Source organism: Cuculus canorus, chromosome 19 (assembly GCF_017976375.1).
Source record: "Cuculus canorus isolate bCucCan1 chromosome 19, bCucCan1.pri, whole genome shotgun sequence".
NCBI lineage: Eukaryota > Metazoa > Chordata > Aves > Cuculiformes > Cuculidae > Cuculus > Cuculus canorus.
This window is the reverse complement of record NC_071419.1, coordinates 4379030-4398452: the sequence shown is the minus strand read 5'-3', so window position 1 is coordinate 4398452 and position 19423 is coordinate 4379030. Positions and strand designations below refer to the sequence as shown.

Here is a 19423-nt window from a genome sequence, read left to right as displayed (position 1 = left end):
GGGAGCTTTTCTGCACCTGGAGCCTGGCTGGACACACCTGCCCTTGCTCTTCACACTACAATAAATGATTCTGCCTGGGCAGCTTTAACCCTGCTTCTGCACTCCTTTAGTTGAATTATCTGACATCTTTTTGCAACCACAAAATCTTATTTTCTTCTGTCTTCTTAATAGCTGGTTTTTTGCTGGTTAACCCTGGAGTTTTTTTTGCTTGCCAGCCTCCATTTACGTTCCGTTCCTGGAAGAGCTAGAAAGTATATTCTTGAAGTGAGATCTTCGAGGAGATGGATAGTTCAGCTATCTCACCGCAGTGCGTGGGTGATGCAAGCACTGGGCCTTCATTTCCTGTCTAACGGGAGATGTTAATGGAAAGGCATCCTTTTCTTAATCCTCTTTTTGTAACCTTTTAGCAGATGGGATCTGTCTTCCCACTCTGCTCTGGATCCCAAGGCTCACGGCTCTTCATTGTTCCAGATCAGCTACGCGGAGTCTCTCCTCCACAGAGATGGGCTCTGATTACTGACTGCGTGCTCCCCGTTAATTTGCAAAAAATGCAGCTGTTGTTTTTATAATTTAAGAGAATTAAGGCTGCATCCCTGTATCTGTGTCTCTGTTTGGGTACCAGGAGGTTGCCTACTGGGACATGGCTGGTTTGCAAAGTCCTACTTCTATTTTCTAGAGAGAAAATGTGATTCTATTCAGATTAAGGGGAGCATTTCCCTCTTATCTTGAGGGCAGAGTTCTGTAACACAGTTAAAGTCATATTCACGCAAAAATTTATGTTTCTTTTTCTTCCAAGCATGCTCTGGCCGCCTGGATAACAGCATCCAGTTGTTAGCCAGGGGAAACGGGACCCGGAGCTCCTGTGCCCCCCAGACCTCAGCGTGGAACGCATTCCTGCGCGGCTGCTTATGAATATGTACACGACGGGCTCTGCCCACCAGCCTTTTAATGAGAGTGACATCAAAGCCCTGCCTGCTGGAGGAGGGGACCCACAATGCAATACGCAGGCCGACGTGGAGGCAGCTCCCACGGCCGCTGGCATCGCTGCTGCAGACACAGATCTCCATTGTCAGCCCTGGGGAGGCCGCCGGGGACCAGGCCCTGCGTGGGGATGCGGGGAGAAGCCCCGCAGCAGCAGGGCTGGCTTTAGGAGTTGTCCTCTGGGCTGGCTGGAGGGGGACACGGGGAAAGTGTCACCTAGGGGGGTGGCATCCTGCGCTGCTGGGGCTCAGGTGGGGAGTTGGGGTGCTGCCCCCTGACCCCGCGGGTGCAAGGGTGCGATGAGCTCTCAGGATGAGCAGTTCCCAGCAGCAGCAGCCCCTGACCCAGTGGCTCCCTCCGCCGATGATGGCATGACCTGGTGGTACAGGTGGCTCTGCAGGATTGCCGGGGTCATCGGGGGCGTGTGTAAGTATCCCCTTCCCTTGCAGCCAAAGGTTCCCCCTCGGCTCCGCTGGTGCACGCGAAGGGCGCATCAGGGGTCCTGCTTCTCGTTACGGTGATGGTTGCGCAGGGGGGAGCACCATGGAACCATCACTTGGGGTTTGCGTCTGCACTAGACATCATTTCGCTGCGCTTTGGGCCGAGGGAGGAGTCGTGGACAAGCCCGAAGGCGGGGGTGAAGGGGGAGCTTTAACTTGCGCATGAGGGATGTGCTTTGCGCTCACCGAACTTCTTGTACTTTGGCACCTGGGAGAAGAGGCGTCACTGGAGGGAGGGGGGGAATCTGCAAATCCTCGAGTTTCTTCTTGGATTCAACACATGCTGGAAGTGGCGGGAGCAGCAGCCGAGCCCCTGGTCCGGCGGGAAGGCTGTGGGCAGATAAACCAGACGATGATTTTGCAGCGAGCGCCAGGCGCAGGGTGCTCAGCAGGGTCAGGGTCAGGGCTTGAACAGGGGCCATGGGATTTGATTCATCTTATTTGACTGTTGAGTGTTTGTATGTTCCTACAACTCATTTTCTCTCCCTGTTCTCAGCGTCAGAGCATGTTTTCTGTAACTTCTCTTGTTGATTGCAGAGAGCCTGGCTGTGTTTTTTGGTTTGTTTTTTTTTTTTTTTTTTGAAGGTGAATAATGGACTCGGTTTGCGTTGTGCGTTTTTAAGGGTTTAATTTTGGACAGACAGAAGAAGGGAGCCGGCGTGCAGCAAAGCGAGTTGGCTGCGCTCTGAATTACCTGCTGCTGAAAAAAATTTTCCCAGGGAAAGAGTCTTTGCAACTTTGCCAGAAATCAGCCTGTCCCGTAGTGCTGTTTTGCTACATTCTGTGGGGAGATTAATAGCTCTTAAAAGCAGGAGGGACTGTTATGACCGCTTAGTTTGATCTCCTGCGGAGCACAGGATGGAGAATTTCTTCTGCCTCAGGTCCGTGACTTATAGTAAAACAAGAGGGTTTCTCAGCCAGCACAGTCAGCCCTGATTTATTCCCTCAGCTGTAGCGTTTCATCTGATGCCCTTGTCTCCCTGCCCCCTTCCCATGCCTGGCTCTTGCCTCAGAACTTGACTGCACAAGCCCGTGGTGTTTTTGCAGCCGACCTTGTAGACTATGGTATCATCGGGGAAGCTCGTTACGGCCCTTTTTGGCCCGGCTGGTAAAACATATGCTGCTCTCACTGTTTAATGTTTTAGGTGCTGAAATTCTGGAGGTGTGAAAAGATTTGGTAGTACTGCTCTTACGGGGCAAAACTTACTGGCTTGTCCGTGCTCTGCCTGAGGCCCCCGGCGCTTCTGGTCCCGGCAGGCGGCCAAGAGACCAGCTGAGATGTGTCTTCAGCACAGGTCCCAGGTCAGGGCTTAGTGTAGCGGCGTCTTTCCCACGGGCCGGGGCTGTCGCCGGAGCCTCGGCGCTTTTCATGTGGCTTTGGCACACGCAGAGTTGAGGGGGATGCGGGTGGAGGGTGAAGAGCTGGAGTGGATGAGTGTTGGGTTGCATCGGTGGTGTTGTCCACCTTGTGCTAGAGCAGCTGATGAGTGGCTCCAAAGCTGTGCAGATGTTCAAAGAGGTATTTTTTTTTCTCTATTTTCATGTTTCAAAGCAGCTGAATTATACTTGGATTATTTCCCCAACCTTTTCTTCACAGCTTTGAGAACTCATGACTTGTTTTTAAAGGAAAACTGAGGGTTTTACGTATTTGGGAGAAGATTTTGGAAGAAGAGCCAGGCTCTTAACAGGATTGCCGATGATCTGGGGAGTCAGACAGCTTGCTCTGTAGACCTGGCAGTCTCCCTTCATGAGGTTTGTCAGACAGAGGCTGAGGCAGCATGAGACACAGACTCCTCTTATGAGTAGGGAAACGGGATTTTGAGGAGAGGGGCAATTCTTCAATGCCCCATGCTAGTAACGGCCCTCATCAGGATGCTTCTTGGTCAGTATCACCTTTTAGAGGTGCAGAGTTTTGAAAGAGAGTGACTAATGAACCAGCGAGGCTGGAGTCTACTGCTATTTCCAGTGCTTGCTATGAAAGAACTGAAATAGATAAGGAATTCAAGCAACCGGATTGCTGTCCTGCTACAGAGCTGGATTATTTCTTACAGAAGGAAAAATTCCTTGTAGAAAGGAAGAGAAGCTTTGTTAGTGAAGGTGGGACTGGTGGACAATGCCTACCAAATGCAAACACCTGCAACCCACAGCTCATTTAAACCCAAAAGATGCAGAGAGCAGAGCAGGAACAAGAACAGCAAGGTTTGGGATCTGTTTCTGGCTCTTGCTCAGGCTGGCTTGGTGACCTTGGCCAAGTTCCTTCTCTCCCTTGCATTCCTGTTTGTAAAAGGATGAGGAGAGTCCGGCTTTTGTAAAATGCTCTAGGAGCAAAAATAGGCTTGTGTTGAGGAGAGTGACCAGCTGCTTGGAATGAATAGAGCCTTTGTGGGCGGTGGTGTTCTTCCCCCCTGCATTTTAGCTCCCAGTTATTTGTGCTTCCTCAGGGATTCGGGATGGGACAGCAGTTAAACAAATGGCAGAACTGTCTGTCTCCCGTAGCTTACATGCCACTGAACATTATCTGCATTTTAAAGCTATTGCGATGTCTCTGCTTTACAAAAAGAAGTCTCTGGGTTGGCAGCTCTGTCCCTTTTTGGCTACTGAGGCAGGAGCTGATCCTGCCCCGGTGGGACAAGGATGGATCAGGCTGCTGTGGGATGTGCTGCTCTGCAAAGGAGACCGAAGGTCACTCAATCGTTATCTCTGTGGCTGTTGGCAACTGCTACCGAGTGCAGTGTTTCTGCCATTGTAAACCTTTGCCTGCTTTCCCCCTGGCTGGTGTTTGTGCTGACGTAGAGGCTTGCTCAGCTCCAGCGTTGTTGGGTCATTATTCTGTTGGCAACCTGGGTGGTTGCTTAGCTGAGACTCCTGTGGGGATGTGTAGTGCCCAAGGGTTCTTTTGAGGTGTTTGAGGACCAAACCAAACCAGAACCCTAACAAAACAACCCCTGGTTGGTTAGATTAAAATAAAGAGTAAGGCCAAAAACCTGCCTGAAACAAACAACACTCTGTTGCCTCAGGTTTATTGTGTGGTTGAGAACAGTTTTGCAGCTCTGAGAACCTCTCGGAATGCTCCACTTCACCATGATGTTAAACACGGCAGGGTTCTGCCCCAGCCCTGCTGTGTTTTGGGGACAGTTGAGATGCAGCTGATTTTTTGTTGTTGTTCTGCTAATTATAAAGCGCCCCAAAGTCAACTGAACATTATTTTCAGACCTGTGCTTTCCTGGGTGATGGCATAACTATCTTTAAGGGAACTTTGAGGATTCAGCAGCGACTGCTTAAAAGAAACCTTGCAAGTGTGCCAGGTTTTTGAAGGTCAGGACTGCTCGCAGCCGCCCTGCTCACGGCTGTCCTTAGCAAAGCATGAGCAGATATCTCAGATACCCACATGAAGGCTGCTTTCATTCTCAGAAGCAGACTCTGCTGATCTTCATTGTGCTGCTAAACACCCCCAAGACAGCCTCTGGCTGGAGTTTCGCAGGGTGGTGGTGCTCATTGTGGACTTTGCCCATGTCTCGCTGTCCTCCCAGGCTGGGCTCGGGTTCCCAGGTGAGCAGCAGCAGCCTGCTGGTGTCAACGGAGGGAAAGGGCCGTATCAAGTGCTGGGAATGCTCTGAAAGTTTAATGAGGCAGGAAGGAGGCGCATGCAGCCTCAGCTTGGGCGTTGCTGCCCGGTTTCTCTTCTTGCATTACTGAGTCAGGAGCGCTGCGGCTATTTTGGGCTCTGCTTTATCTGGCATTCACTTCCATTTTTATTAGTGGAGACCAAACTCGGCTCTTTTCTGCCCAGTTCTGGTGCGGAACCAGTGGGGTGTGGCAGAGACCAGGTTCACCTTTCCTTTATTTATTGTTTGTCCGTGTGCCTTGGTGATGCAAGTCGTGTTTCTGCTGAACTCTCTCTGTGGTGCCCAGAGATGGGTGCCTGCTGGGACCTCTTTGTTCATCCTGGGACAAAGCAGTAATTCCTTAGCAAGGTGAGCTATCGTAGAATGGTTTGAGTCAGAAGGGACCTTAAAGCCCATCTCGTTCCAACCCCCTGCCATGCGCAGGGACACCTCCCACTGGATCAGGGTTGTCAGGAAAATCAGGAGCTGCAAAGAAACCCTCTCCCCTGCCCCCCAGGCTCCTCTTGGGGCCATCAGACCTTTCCACTCACCCTCCTGTGCTGCTCTCTACAGATGCCAAGAGAAGGGCTCTTCTGGGCAGCCCCTGCTCTGCAAAATAGACCAAAATACAGGAGAGCAAAGTCACGCTGATGTGGCTGCAAGGCCCTGTTGCGGGGCAGAGCTGAGAGAAGAAGCCAGCCCTGCCTACCGGGCTCTGGCCCTGCTGTCCCTGTTGGTTGAGTTGAATTTCATGATCACTGACAGCCTCTTTGCTTTCCAGCCTGTGCCTTCGCTGGTCTCTGGAACTGTGTCACCATCAACCCCCTGAACATCGCAGCCGGCGTGTGGATGATGTGAGCAGAGTTCCTTTTTTCTGCCAGGAGGGTGGGTCAGTTAATCAGACACCGCTGAGCAAGGGGCAGAACTTCCCGACTCGGGAAGTGGACGTGAGTGAGTCCATCAGGCTCTGCGGGCAGGAGGGTGCTGGCCTGGGAATTGCCAGATCTTCCTCTGTCGAGTAGATAGAGGTGCTGCTTTTATTCTATTTATATCTTTTCTTTTTGTTTCCCTACCCCTCTTTCCCACCCTTTTATAGGTAAACACTGGGATACTCTTATCTAAAAGAAGTCTGGGGCACCAGGGTTTGGGAATTATCAAGAAGAGGGCAGAGAACGCAGTGGGGTCCAACCCCACCATTCCTTTCTACCTTTGGGCGTGGGAGTGGCTGTTCTTTGGGGTGCCGAGGGGGCATTGCTGACCCTCTCTCTGGGCCACGTGGGTGAGATTAACTTCTTTGCTCTATCTGGAGGCTCAACGCCTTTGTCCTGTTCCTGTGTGAAGCCCCATTCTGCTGCCAGTTTATCGAGTTTGCGAACGCCGTCTCTGCAAGGGCGGACAGGCTGCGGTCCTGGCAGAAAGCTGCTTTCTACTGCGGGTGAGGATGCTCTTGGGGTGTGTTGTGGGCGTGAAGCTATCCAGGAGCTGCGTTGGGACGCATGTGGGCACCCTGCGATGAGACAGCATCCCCACATCCTGTGGGGAGCAGAGCCTGGCTTTGAGGGCTGCCTCTGTCTTCCAGGATGGCTGTTTTCCCAGTCATGCTCAGCCTGACGCTGACCACGCTCTTCGGAAATGCCATTGCGTTCGCCACTGGAGTGCTTTACGGCCTGTCTGCGCTCGGCAAAAAGTAAGAGAGATCTGTCTGCTTGTAGAGGGGAGGGGAAGGTGGATCTCCATCCCTCAACCCTATCTACCTCCCTGAGACTGTGCTTTCCTCTTGTACTCACGGTGCTTTTGGGTGTAAATGCTGCTGGAGAACTTCTTGCCATCATCTCAAAGCCCTGGGAGGGAAGGTCTTAGGGGGTCTGCTGGGGCTCTGAGCTTTAGCTTGGGAGCCACCTAGGTTGCTTTGTGTGTCGCAACCCTCTTTCTGCAGCTGCTGGATGGATAGGACCAGCTCTGGAGGTGGTGAGTGGCTTTGGTGGGGTTGGAGAGGGCCAGCAAGTCTCATTTAGCTCCTGGCATCCCTCAACACAGAAAGGTCCAGGCTCTGGTGGGGAAACCTCTCTGCCAGGTGCTGTACCCACCATGGTGGGCACTTGGAGGTCAAGTCCCCACGCTGTCCCTTCTCTCTGCAGGGGAGATGCCATTTCCTATGCTCGGATCCACCAGCAGCAGAAGCAAATGGACGAAGAGAAGCTCACGGGTTCCCTGGAGGGACAGGCTCTCTGAAGCACCTGAGGTTACCCGGGGTGACCTCTCCTGGACACTGAGATGGTGAAGAAATGGAAATCCACTCTGCCCTTCCCTCTGCCCGCTCCCCTCTCTCTCTTACACCACAATTTCCCTGGACACTGCAGCAACTGGAAATCTCAGGGGCTGGGGCGGGCTGTGCCCTCTCCCCACACCAGCAGCCAGACCTCAGCGTATTGGCCCCTCTCTCCCTGTCAGCCCTCAACCCAACAACTCCTAGTCCTTCTGTTTTGTAATTATTTCTGTTTGCTGCGGAGGTGCTGCTTTACCAGGTAGCCTTTCTTTGGAGTGACACCCGATGAGGAGTCAAGGATGCAGTCCTCATTTGGGAACTGCTCTCTGGATGGGGTGAGGAGGAACGGAGCTGAGGTGCCAGCTCCTTGCAAGAGCTGGTCTCATGGGAGTCAGGAGCTGTTGGCCTCGCTCCTGGGGGTAACCTGCCACAGCACATCACACGTTTTCAGTAATGCTGTGGTCCTTCCTGGGGATAAAACACTTATCCTGAGGTTTGTGATACTTGGTGATGCTTAAGCTTGGTCTTCTTCCATTGAATATATTTTAATATGGGTCCAGGAAGGCCGGGCACCAGAGGTGTGGCTGCACGGCAAAGGACTTCTAGCAAAAAAAAAACCACATAAAAACAATCAGCATCTCTGCAGAAGACCTGCCAGAGTTGCAGGGGCAGATCCTGGTATCTACAAACCATAGCCCTCCCTTCCTCTGGATCCACCTGCAGGCAGTCAGTGCAAATTACTTGAATTATAAGAATTTACTACTTTGTCTTAATAATGGTACTTTTCTTAGGCTTCACCCTTTTACTGGGGAAGAAGGGAAAAAAGGTTTGCTTTACCTCAGCTGAAAAAAGGTACTGTTGCTTGAGGCAAGTGGGATCTTTTGCTGCTGTAAGGGTCACTGTTGTCCAAGAGCATCCTTGGGGATGCAAGCCTAGGACTCTGCTCTGTCGTGTCTCACTCCCTGCATCTGCTCCTGCTACCATCCCTCCACACAAGGGACCTGTTCTTTGCTTCTCTCTGGTACAGCCTTTCTCTTGGCGCTCGTGTTCTTTTTGCATCAGTCCTGGGATAATTTTCTACGGGAAGGTGGCATATCCTTCCTCTGCAAGCACGGAGGAGTCTGCACCGCCTCAGTGTGTGGAGCTGGGATGCTTTGTTTCTTCACTCCAGGCTCCATCAGTAGTTCTCGCATCGTATTTTCTGTTTGCTTTGTATCATGCAGAACAAAACTTCTCACAAAGCCCAGATCCCCTTTTTCTTATCGTGATTTCTTCTGGGGGGGGTGGGTTAATTTATTTGATTTTACATCATTGCTTTTTATTTTGATTAGGAAAAGGGGGAATAATTTATTTCTAGTTATTTAAGTATTTTAATGGGGCTCATTTTCTCTGGACATAGGAGAAATGAGTACTCATGTTTCCTGTCCTTCAAAGGGACATTCATTTCCTGTCCTTCAAAGTGTCCCTCATTTCACTGGGGGGGTCTCTGAAAGCAGGGATAGCCCGGGATGCTGTAATTGGGATGCTGTAACATCCTGTTTCAGCCTTCGGAGTATTTCTCAGACTTTGGAAAGAGTGTTGTCCTTTGAGCCCATTCCCTTCTTCTAGGCCATTGCCTTGGCAAAATTTGTTTCCTCCCTCTTCTGGGAGAGAGAAGGGTGGAAAATCAAATGTTAACTGCTGGATTGGAGGTTTCTACCCGCTTGGCAGCCAAGGCAGGTATCAGTTACGGTGAGCAGCAGCAGTGGGGGCTGCAGCCTGTTCTTACTCCCCTGCTCTGGGAGCTGAGCTCCTGCTGCCACCAACCCTCACAGTCCTATTTGAATCATTGTGGTATCAGAGGAGTTTTGCTCTGGTCTGAGAAAGGCTGCTGGTGGCTGAGTGCTGTCTGTCAGAAAATTGGCTGTCAATCTGCTCTGTGGCTTCTGAGCGGTGTCATGTTGGAAAATACCTATATAACACCTTCTTCCTCTAGGTGCGTGTTTGTGTCAGCCGAATGACACCAGAACATCCCTGGCAGAGCCTGGGATGGAGCCGCTCTTAGAGGGGGTGGCTGGGTATGGATGTAACGTGTGCACTACAGCGGGGCAGAGGAGTCCCTGGAGATTGGGGGGCTAAGCTGCCAGCTAATAGTAGTTGTTTTTTCATCATTGGAGTTCAGGGAGGTGTGAGGATTTACACCAGCCAGAACCGCAGCTTGTGCACCTGGATGCTGGGTAGCCACTTTGTGCTAAGCCCCTTTCCCCTGGGTCCCCAAACCACGCTTGCTCTGACCCCAGTTTGTCTGGGACACAGAACAGGCACTGCCAGCCCAGATGCGACTTCTTTCAACAAAGACTGTGCTGTTCTGGAGCCTCCAACTCTGGGCTGGTGCCTGTTGCTGCATGCACGTCATGGGACATCGACTTTCCTCGTGCGTGGCTCAGGCTGCCGGTGGTTGTGGGATGGTGGGGGACAAATACACTGCAGCCAGTGGGATAATTCAGAGACAACAGCTCTCTGAGCAAGTGTTGACCTCGTGCAGTTCCATTCCTGGATGGATCAGGCGCAGAGTCCTAGCAGACAGGACATCTGTTTTGATTTCAGGGGGGGTTGGGGAGTTCAGTAGTGTTTTTAGTAGAGGAATGTTGCAAGACTGATGCACGTAGCTATGAGCATGTCTTTGGTAGTGACTGCTTTGCTCTGTGAGTAGTGCCACAATAGGTTTAGTGCAAGGAAGTGAAAGGCAAAGCAGAGGCAGTAGAGTAACGCTTGAGGCTGATCTATGCCCATAGTGATCAACCACAGAACTGGTAGGACCCTCGCTGGCTTCCCCTGATTGCTGTTGGTCTGTGGCATTAGGACAGTCCCTGGGGCTGACGCAGGTCACCCAGAGGGCTTGTTGGCATGGACAGATCCACACTGCTCCCTTGGCACCAACGGCAGAAGTCCCTTGGATGCCAGCAGCACCCTCATGCTGTGTTTTGTGGCATTTGGGTCTGGCCCTAGGGCCAAAGCAAGAGAACAATCTGCATCGGCTCCACCACCGTTAGCGGGATGCAAAGCTCAGCTCTGAGCTCTCTTATTTTGTTGAAAATGGACTCATCTAGAGCAGCTGAGCTGGAGCTTTTGGCCACATCGCTTAAAGACAGTGGGTCTGTTCAGTGTCTGTGTGCCTGCTGCAATCGGAAGGGTCTCAGATCCATGCTCCAAGAGTGCTGACTCCTACAGATGCGCATCTGGAGTGGGAGCTCTTGGGAGTTTTGGCTGCGTGAGATGCAGCTGAAACCAAGCCAGATGCTGCCATCATTGCAGACGTGGCCTGGCAAAGCATACGCGCAGGGCCTGCAGCAACCCTGGCTTTCGGGAGATGGAGTGACACTTAGTGGATGGTCTCACCTCTGTGTGGGCAAGAGACTGGTTTTGTGGAGCTAGAAAGGACCTTTAGAGTAGTAGCATCACGGTAGTTCATATGCCCGTTCACAGTGCATGATGGTTGTTAATTGTGTTTAGAGGTGTCATCAGGGTGCTTGGAGCTGTGTGAGGATAAATTAAAGTAGAAGCCCTGCTCTAGAGATTTTACAGGCTCAACCCAACGCCTGCTCATGACACACGGGGTGGCCAATCCATGCGGTGTCTATGGAACAGGTTCTGCTTGACATGTCTTGGGAGGGCCTCTTGGGAAGTGATGGGACAGAAGTTTGGTTATGTGAGAACTCCAGAGCGGGTGATGCATTGACTACAGTGTTGTTGACAAGTATGGAAAGACAGCTGGGGACTGGCAGGATATGTGCCCTTAACATCAGACCTTTACACCATTCACCACTTCTTTCATTCATACTATGTGCGACTCTTCCCTGTCCCATTCAGTCATGAAGCTGATCGCACTTGTGCGTATTAGCTCCGCTGTCCCCTGAGGGCTGTCCATTGGGCATGAAGCAAAGAGCAGAAGCTCACTTTCTGCTGGGTACCCAGACCTTGCTGCTCTGGGCAGGGGCTGATTTTGTAACACCGATTGATTCTCTGTGTGTGCAGTGAATAAAAAGACCATTCTACCTCTAGAAAGAGCCACTGTGATTTCTCAGACTCTAAGTGTTGTAGCAAAATCCCTCAGACTTTCTACATGGAAGACAGGAGGTCACTCAGAAAATACTTCTCCAATGAGGTTGTCACAGGACCTGAAAAGTCCAATCTCATTTCATATTCAGGCATTTTCCCCTTAGGCTGAGACCAGGGAAGCTCAATTCATCTTTGTCATTTTTTTTCCTCAGGAAAATATATCCACTGTCTTCAGGGAAGGGTTTCACTGAAGTGAAGATATCAGAAACTGGTCCATAGCCGTGTGAGAAAGAGAACACTCTACCACAAGGCTGCCAGAGATTCTAATCTTCAGTAGAAACCAGAGGCTCTTGAGACCTCTTGTAATCAAGCCACGCTTAAAAACAGTCATAGTCCAGACAGGGCTGAACATCTTTCTGGAAATGGGTCTCAGCTGCAAAGGTTAGGTCTAATACTGAATTTTCTCTGTGGTTTTGATTTTGGCCCATCTTTCTTCCTTGGTCCCAGGCTGCTTTCAATTAATCCTCTGATAAAGCACATTGCTTAGGTGATTTCTCTCACCTCCTGCTACAGGGAATCTAAATAGAAGTTTAGATCTTGGTCAAATGCTGTTACCCCATGCTTCCTTGTCACAGCAGGCTGAATGTTCCAGGAACTGGAGGAGACAAGCATCTTCACCAGCCCTTGGGTGCCAAGTGCATTTCAGGATGTTGGACAAATGCTTGGGCTGAATCATCTCCCAGCTTAGCCTCTGTTTTTCTACCTTTTTGGGAGAAGCTAGGTTGGATATGATATTCAGTAAGGCCATTTGTTCTTCACAGCCATAACCACATCCTGCAGTGGTGTCTTACCTAGGGTCAGGCTCTAAAAAACAGCTGAAGAAGTCCTTAATCTTGCGGGACACACAGGAAAGGGGTAAGAGCAATTTGTTACTATCTATGCAGTTGAAATCTCAAAGTGATGGAGGTGGAGGCTCCACACAGAACTGTGATGAATGTTCATCCATCTTCCTCTTTGTGGATGAGTAAAACCCTGGGGTGGGAGGGACCTGCCCCGGTATGAAGTATTGTCAGTACCTCCTGTGTCTTTCCTGAGGTGAATCACTTGCACTACAGCTGAATGTCTGTTCCTGTTTCTTTGTTGTGTCCTGGGTTATCTTTGTGAACTGTATTTGGTCTTGTTCATTAGGCTTCTAGTGTAACGTGTGTTCCTAGAGCAATAAAATGTGGCAGCTTTTTGTACAAAATATCTGGCTCTGCCTCTTTCAAAGTCCTTAAGCACACGAGACTCCTCTGGGAAGCCGCAGGCTGCTGTGGTCCCCTTGTCACAGTCCTGGTCTCCCTCTCCCATCCCACCTGCCTGCAGCTCCCTTCTCTGCAAATCAAGGCAACGTCTTGCAGTCAGAGGCAAAACTGTTTTATTCTTGCCAGTACGTGATGACTTTTTGCCGGGATGGCTACAGCTTTTAACTCTGTCCCACCCAAACCCCAGGGCTCTCGGGTTGGTTTCGTGGCTGGTGAGAGAAGGACGTGTGTGGTCTCTTGTCCACAGTCACATATTCTCTTTTCCAGGACATCTCTATCTCCAGCCTGGCTCTGATTACCCGGCCCCATATGTCGGGTTGGCACATTGAGTAGAGAGCAACAGGTAGTGTTGAGTGACAGGAGGAGAAGGTGAAGTTCCAGCTGGCAACTCTACATCCAAAGCAAGATGATCACTGCTGCCTGTTCCTCTTCTGCCTTCGCAGAGAGCTCCACCTCCACCTCCAGCAGCACAACCGCTTTCGTTCTGGCCCTTGAGCTTGTGGACTGGTGGCCCTGTGCAGCTGGCTGACAGCTTCTACCTCACAAACGACCTCATGAACGACCTCCGGCCAGTTCTGAAGAAGGCCTCAATCTGTTCCAGGGACCTGCCTTTTGTTTCTGGGACACAGCAGCCTGTGAATAAGATGTTCCCAGCACAGATGATGGCAAAGAATAGGAAGGGCACCTCAAGGCCGAAGGCTTCCTGAAAAGTGGGACAGAAAGCAGACATGAGCTGGTGCAGTCTGGGTCTGAGGAGGGACTGTCAAACAGCCTCCTGGGGCAATACCCACCACGACCCGGAGGAAGAACTGGGTCAGGGTGAAGGCTGTCAGCCAGCTTATGACAACACAGAGGCCCGAGGCCACCCCACGGGCTTTCAGAGGGAGGATCTCCGACATCAGCAACCAAGTGATAGGGCCCCAGCCCATGGCATAACCTGCAGAAGAGAGAGGAGTAAGGTGAAGCTGTTGAAGAGCCTTATGCAATCCTGCCCTGCTCACGAATCAATAGTTATTTCCCCCACTCATGCTCTGCCAGTCCTCAAAGTAACTTCAGATGCCATCTTTCTTGGTTTTCCAGGGACACGTGCCTGCCTTCCAACTCCAAGCCCAAATCTCCTTGCTCTGCATCACCATGCACCTACCCATTATAAAGAACATGGTTGCCAGGAGGGGGATGAGGGTGATGTAGTTCGTTGGCTCCGCAGGAAGGTTGGTAGAGCTCACCAACGTCCTGTTGGCAACGGTGCTGTTCTGAGAAGCTGGCACGAAGTGGATGTAGAGCCCCATGGTCAGGTTGGAGACCAACATGACACCAGCTGTGGAGAGATGCAATAGCACAGTGGGACTGATGGGTTAGTGATCCCCTCCGTCACAAGGGAACCATCCTGGGATCACCTCTGCTCAGGAGCTGAGCCACCACCAAAAGAAAGAGACCCCCCTCCTTGCCCAAGTCCTGCACGGCTGAAGTTTCCATTCCTGCATATTTTGCAGACCTCCTGGAAGTCTTTAAGTAAGAGCTTTCCTTGCAGAACAGTGAGAGAGGGACAAACCTGATACAAAAAGAAGAATCTTCCTCCCAGCTTTATCCATTGACACAGCAGCAATCGCCACCGAGAACAGACGTACCAAGCCAACGAGAGCTGCGTCGTACTCTGGTTTCTGCAACAGCAAAAGCAGTGGGGAAAATAAGATGGGAGAGGCAGGGAAAGGGCAGGTTCCTACTTGTGCTTGACTCTGGCTGTTGACTTAGTCAAAGCTATCCTCCTATAATAAGAGGGCAGAGAAGAAGAGACTGAAGTTCAGAGGAGGAGAGTGGGGAGGCAGTGAGGCCAGTCCTGCTCCCCAACCTGCAGCGTTTCGTGGGGCAGGCGCTTGGCAATTGCTGCCAACCCAGCGCTCTAAAAAAGGCTTCAAAGTCTTGGAGCTGCACAGGGGATGTGGAGCATCGGGCAGCCAGCTCGGAAGAAAGGCAGTCTGAGCACGGGCCAAACCCCTGAACTCACCAAGATGACAGATGTTTTCTTGAATATTGACTGCAGGTACACGAGGACACAGGTGACACCAGAGAGCTGCTGCAGGAACCTCATTCCCACCGTGATCAGGATGGGCTTGTAAATGAAAGGGTCCTTGATCTCAGCACAGGTAACCCGCTGGCTCTGGAGGAGGAAAACCAAGGAAGCCGAGATGTTGCCACTCCTGGGCACCACCATGGCACTCAGAAGACGGCTCAGGAGTTGCTCAGAGGAGGCTGGATTGTGCAGCTTTCACATTCCATCACCCCCATGCTGGAGGTGTGTCCCATCGTCTCCTCACCTGCTTCCTCATGCTGTCCTTTATCTGCTCATACTCCCGAGCGTAGTCAGTGTCCTTGCCCCGCAGCCAGCACAGCGACCCCAGGGCCTCATCATCCTTCCCCTGAGAGAGCAGGAACCGAGGCGAGTTGGGCATGAAGCAGAGCAGGATGATCATCACGAGCACGGGCACCTCCCCTGTGACAGCCAGCCAGCGCCAGTCCAGGAGCAGTCCTGCCGGAGCAGCGTGGTTAGAAGGGGAGTCCTGGCTGTGCCTCCACCTCTGCACCCCAACAGCAGAGATTTCATTAAATCTGGGGTGCGCGGAATAATCCCAAAAACTAGAAGGGGGAGTTTCCATGGTTTTCTCCCAGCAAAGAAGCATTTTCTGTTGCTGTTCAGCGTGGGGAAATTCTAGCAAGTTCCTGCAAGTCTTAGAGGATCCAGCAAGATCCTGCAGCAACCAGGGCACACGCTGGCAGGAGAACACAGAATCACAGAATGATGCGAGTTAGAAGACACCCACAAGGATCACTGTGTCCAAATCCTGTCCCTGCACAGGACAACCCCAACACTCACACCGTGTGTCTGAGGGTGAATTCCAAACGCTTCTGGAATATTATCAGGCTTGGCACCATGACTGCTTCTCTGGAGAGCTATTCCAGCGCCCCACCACCCTCTGGGTGAATCATAGAATCACCAGGTTGGAAAGGACCCATTGGATCATTGAGTACTCCATTCCAATACTCCCTTAAACCATGTCCCTAAGCGCTTCATCCACCCGTTCCTTAAACACCTCCAGGGAAGGCGACTCAACCACCTCCCTGGGCAGCCTGTTCCTGTTCCAGTGAAGAACCTTTTCCTAATATCCCAATGCCCATGGAGTTCATCACATGTTCCCATTCAGCCCTGATGAAAACTCAGCAGAATCTGTGTCTGTGAGGGTCATGGATTTATCCGTCTGAGCGCACACACACACACACGTGTGGGCTCTGTAGAGGCAATCCTGCCCAGACCCCCTTGGCACACCTGTGGTGGTGGTTGTGAGGGGAAGGGAATCCATCAACTTGCTGAGAAAGTTATTTGAAATAAACTCCCCCTCCCCATGGGCTTCCTGCCCTCCAAACACTGAGATACTTGCCCAGCGCATACAGGCTGAGGGAGCCCAGCACCGCCATGATCTGAGGACAGGCGCCCAGCATGCCTCTGACCCCAGGGTGGGAGATCTCCGAGATGTAGACCTGAAGGAGGACAACACTCACTTAACGGAGCTGCAATACACAGCTGTCACCCCCAAAACCTATACTCTTGTCATCCACCACTGCCAGGGGAAACCCAAACTGCTGGGAAACTGTCCTTTCAGGGTGGAAACAGCGGCGCGAGATGGTCCTGGCAGATGGAGAAGACAAGAAAGCAAGCGCTGCTGCTTCCCTTCCACACTCCAGCATGGGTGAAATGCTCCAGGGCTTGCTCAGACTTCCGTGACTGGAAGGATGTGCCCCAGGGTTACTCAATTCTTGCCTTCCCCTCTGTACGCAACAGGAGGCTGGTGTTTGGTAAACACTGGAGGAAATAACTGCCGGGAGGAACAGGGCAGGGATCAATACTTTCACAGAATTGAGTCAATACTTTCACAGAATCACTAGGTTGGAAAAGACCTCTTGGATCATCGAGTCCAACCATTTCTTTGAGCTTGGTTGGACCTGCTTTCCCTTTTCTGCAAGTAAAACCATCCAATACCGTGGGGCAGCTTGAGCTGGCCATGCCAGGTGGACAAACCCAGTGCATCCACCCTGTCCCCAGCCACAGCCGGGAGCTCAGACGATGCCCCAGAAAGTAGTGGGATGCCCAGACTGAGTTTCAACACCGCATCGTCTCCCACTGTGCACATCCCTAGCCAACTCCCTCTCGTGGCATGTTACCGGGATGGAGGCGGACGTGATGCCACCGGCAAAGCCCGTCAGCACACGGCCCAGCAGCAGCATCCCGATCCCCTGGGCACCGGCCATCACCGCATATCCCACGGCGGAAGGCAGTGCCGAGAACATGATGCTCAGTTTGCGTCCCAGGCGGTCATTGAGGAGCATGGTGCTGAGCCCTCCCGCTGCTGCTCCCAACGTGAACACCGACTGTGGGGAGACACGGAGAGGAGCCTCGGTGGGTCCAGACTCACCCCACGCACCCACTGGCTCTGTCCCTCAGCCCCTGGGCAGGGACAACCTGCTCCTTACCCCAAACCAGGATGCTGTGTGCTGGTCCAGCCTCAGCGCTGCGTTGGGGTGAGCCTCCAGGGCAGGGATGACGGGTGAGGGGTAAACCAGGGCAAAGCCAAAACTGAAATTCCCCAGGACAGCAGCAAACGCAGCCAGATAGAGCCGCTGGTTGTGGAGGCTCCTGAGGGAAGGGTGAAGCGTGAAGGATGTATTGGGTGCCCTTATGGTACCCAGCAGCAACTCAAACTCTACCTTGCAGTTTCTCCCAGCCTTTGCCGAGGCTCCTGTGGCACCCACAGGGGATTTTCCTCAGGGAATGGCCCTGCACAGCCCCAGGCTGGTGGGTTTTCTCCAAGCAGAGCAGCAGCCACTCCTGCCTTGTGGCAGAAGGCAAGAACCCACCCAGCTGAGCACTGCTGATGCTTTCCTCTGTGCTGGGTGGTTTTCAACAGGTTCAACAAACTGGGAAAAGCAGAAGCTGGAGCTGGGCGGCACCATGGACCCAGCCGGCAGCTGGTTTACCCCAAGAGAGCAGGGAGCGGGTTTCTATCAAGACCCCCTGCCTCCCACCAGGACCCCCACTAGAGTCAGACACCCAAAAACACACACCCACAGCTCTCCCAACTGGACTCATCCAGCATCACACACCCCCTGGGCAGGAGGAGACCCCGTCTCAAGGCAACTTAGGAATGACAGCAACACAAAGCAACCCTTCCAGCAGCTCCCCCGAGCCCAGTGCCCTCGGGATGGGGGGCACAGCTCACCCCACAGCCAGCCCCATGGCCCCAGCCTGGCTCTTACTGCAGGTACTCCTTATCGAGCCTCTTGCCAGTGCTCTTGGGGAAGGTCTGATATGAGGAGCTCGTCTTCCTGACGAGGGGCTCTCGGGCGCTCGGCTCCATGGCAGCGCCGTGGCCGGTGCCTGTCGCAGTGTGGGTGCAGCTTCGCTCAGGGGCGGATGTTTGGGGCTGTCTTGGGGACAAGTAGGAAGAAGCAGATGAAAGCGAAAGGGGAGAGGCTCCCAGCGTTGCCTAATCAGAGGAATCTGTGCCTCGTGGGCTCCCACACAAGCAGCTTCTGGGAAGGAAACTGAGAACCCCAGAAAACGATGGGCTGCCCTCACGCTGCACCCACCAAGCCCTCATCCCTCCCAGGGCAGGACAGACTCCATCAACACCAAAACACACTCCTGCAGCAGCACTTACAGGGATGGTCCTTGTGAAATTGTTTCCACCAGCAGAAAGGTCCCTTTGCTAAGGCTGCATTTCTCTCCTTGAAGAACTGGTACCAACTAGACTGGCCAAACGCTGCTTCTTTTTGTGAGGGTAAATTGTAGCTGTGTGAGCCTCTACAGCTGCTCTGAGGAAGGGTTTTCAACACAGACCAGAGCTGAGAAAGAGGAAGGAAAGGAAACAAGAGGAAGGTGATGGCAGAGGCAGCACAGGGAGCAGGTGAGGGGGATGAAGAGCACTCAGGAGTATGGAAAAGGGAAGGGTATCATCTCTGCTGCATTGGGTGCCGCTGGTGGGGTGCTTGGGTTACCCATGGGTGCCTTTACCCTCTTGCCCTGATCCCCCCAACCTCAGAGACTTCAGCGAGAACGTTGTGCTGGGGTCATTGCAGGTCCTGGAGGCGGGGGCTGCAAGATCCAAAACTCCCCTTTGTAGGAAAGGAGGGGAACATACCTACTGGCTTTGCATTTGGATTTAATTAGCAAAAGATGTCTTTCCCTGAACAACCATAGCGCTCCTCTTGTTTCCATCACTCACCTTAGTCCTTGCTGCTTTTTTTAGACCACCTGGATTGTTTCTGAACCCCCAAGCCTGCGTGGGAGCTCCAGTGATGCTTTGGTGTCAACCAGGACCTCTTACGCCCTTCCCTTTGTGCAATCTAGTTCCCTTTCTGCAGCCACCAAGTGCTGCATTTAGTGTCTGATCGATGCTGGGGATTTACAGCTGACTCAGGCACTCGGGGCTGTGATTTCTTGGTAGGAAGAAAGGTCATGGAGTGAGGGGATGTTGGAGTGCCAGGTCAGCTCATCCAGAAACTTTCCAGTGCTGCGTTCATCCGAGCAGGGTCCAGCTGACTGGAGCTTGTCCCTGGGCACCCCGTCCATCAGCAAGCACCGGAGGTCACCTCCCTCACATGCACTGTGCTCCACACATCTGGATTAGCAGCACCCCTTCACTCCCTCAGTAGCAATGGTTTCTGCAAGGTTGCAGC

General features: G+C 52.4%; 2 protein-coding genes across 4 annotated transcripts; one reads left to right on the top strand and one right to left on the bottom strand.

The window, feature by feature from the left end:
• The first annotated feature begins 986 nt into the window (after positions 1 to 986).
• On the top strand, positions 987 to 8492 carry CACFD1 (calcium channel flower domain containing 1). Its single transcript, XM_009569497.2, has 5 exons — positions 987 to 1407; positions 5868 to 5940; positions 6396 to 6521; positions 6666 to 6773; positions 7225 to 8492. Exons 1-5 carry the CDS (start codon positions 1281 to 1283, stop codon positions 7316 to 7318), a joined length of 528 nt encoding a protein of 175 aa, XP_009567792.1. The 5' UTR covers positions 987 to 1280; the 3' UTR covers positions 7319 to 8492.
• A 138-nt stretch (positions 8493 to 8630) lies between these two features.
• Positions 8631 to 19082, bottom strand: SLC2A6 (solute carrier family 2 member 6). Of its 3 annotated transcripts, none has more exons than XM_054084329.1 (12): positions 18970 to 19082; positions 18406 to 18589; positions 18002 to 18172; positions 17219 to 17381; positions 16910 to 17116; positions 16129 to 16228; positions 15010 to 15221; positions 14700 to 14852; positions 14247 to 14355; positions 13839 to 14012; positions 13486 to 13631; positions 8631 to 13397 (listed from the first exon to the last, which is right to left on the bottom strand). In XM_054084329.1, exons 3-12 carry the CDS (start codon positions 18100 to 18102, stop codon positions 13230 to 13232), a joined length of 1533 nt encoding a protein of 510 aa, XP_053940304.1. In that variant the 5' UTR covers positions 18103 to 18172; positions 18406 to 18589; positions 18970 to 19082; the 3' UTR covers positions 8631 to 13229. The 3 variants fall into 3 exon arrangements, with proteins under 3 accessions (XP_053940304.1, XP_009567916.1, XP_053940306.1); XM_009569621.2 differs by having other exon boundaries at positions 18002 to 18168; XM_054084331.1 differs by lacking the exon at positions 18002 to 18172 and having other exon boundaries at positions 18970 to 19078.
• Between the last annotated feature and the right edge of the window lie 341 nt (positions 19083 to 19423).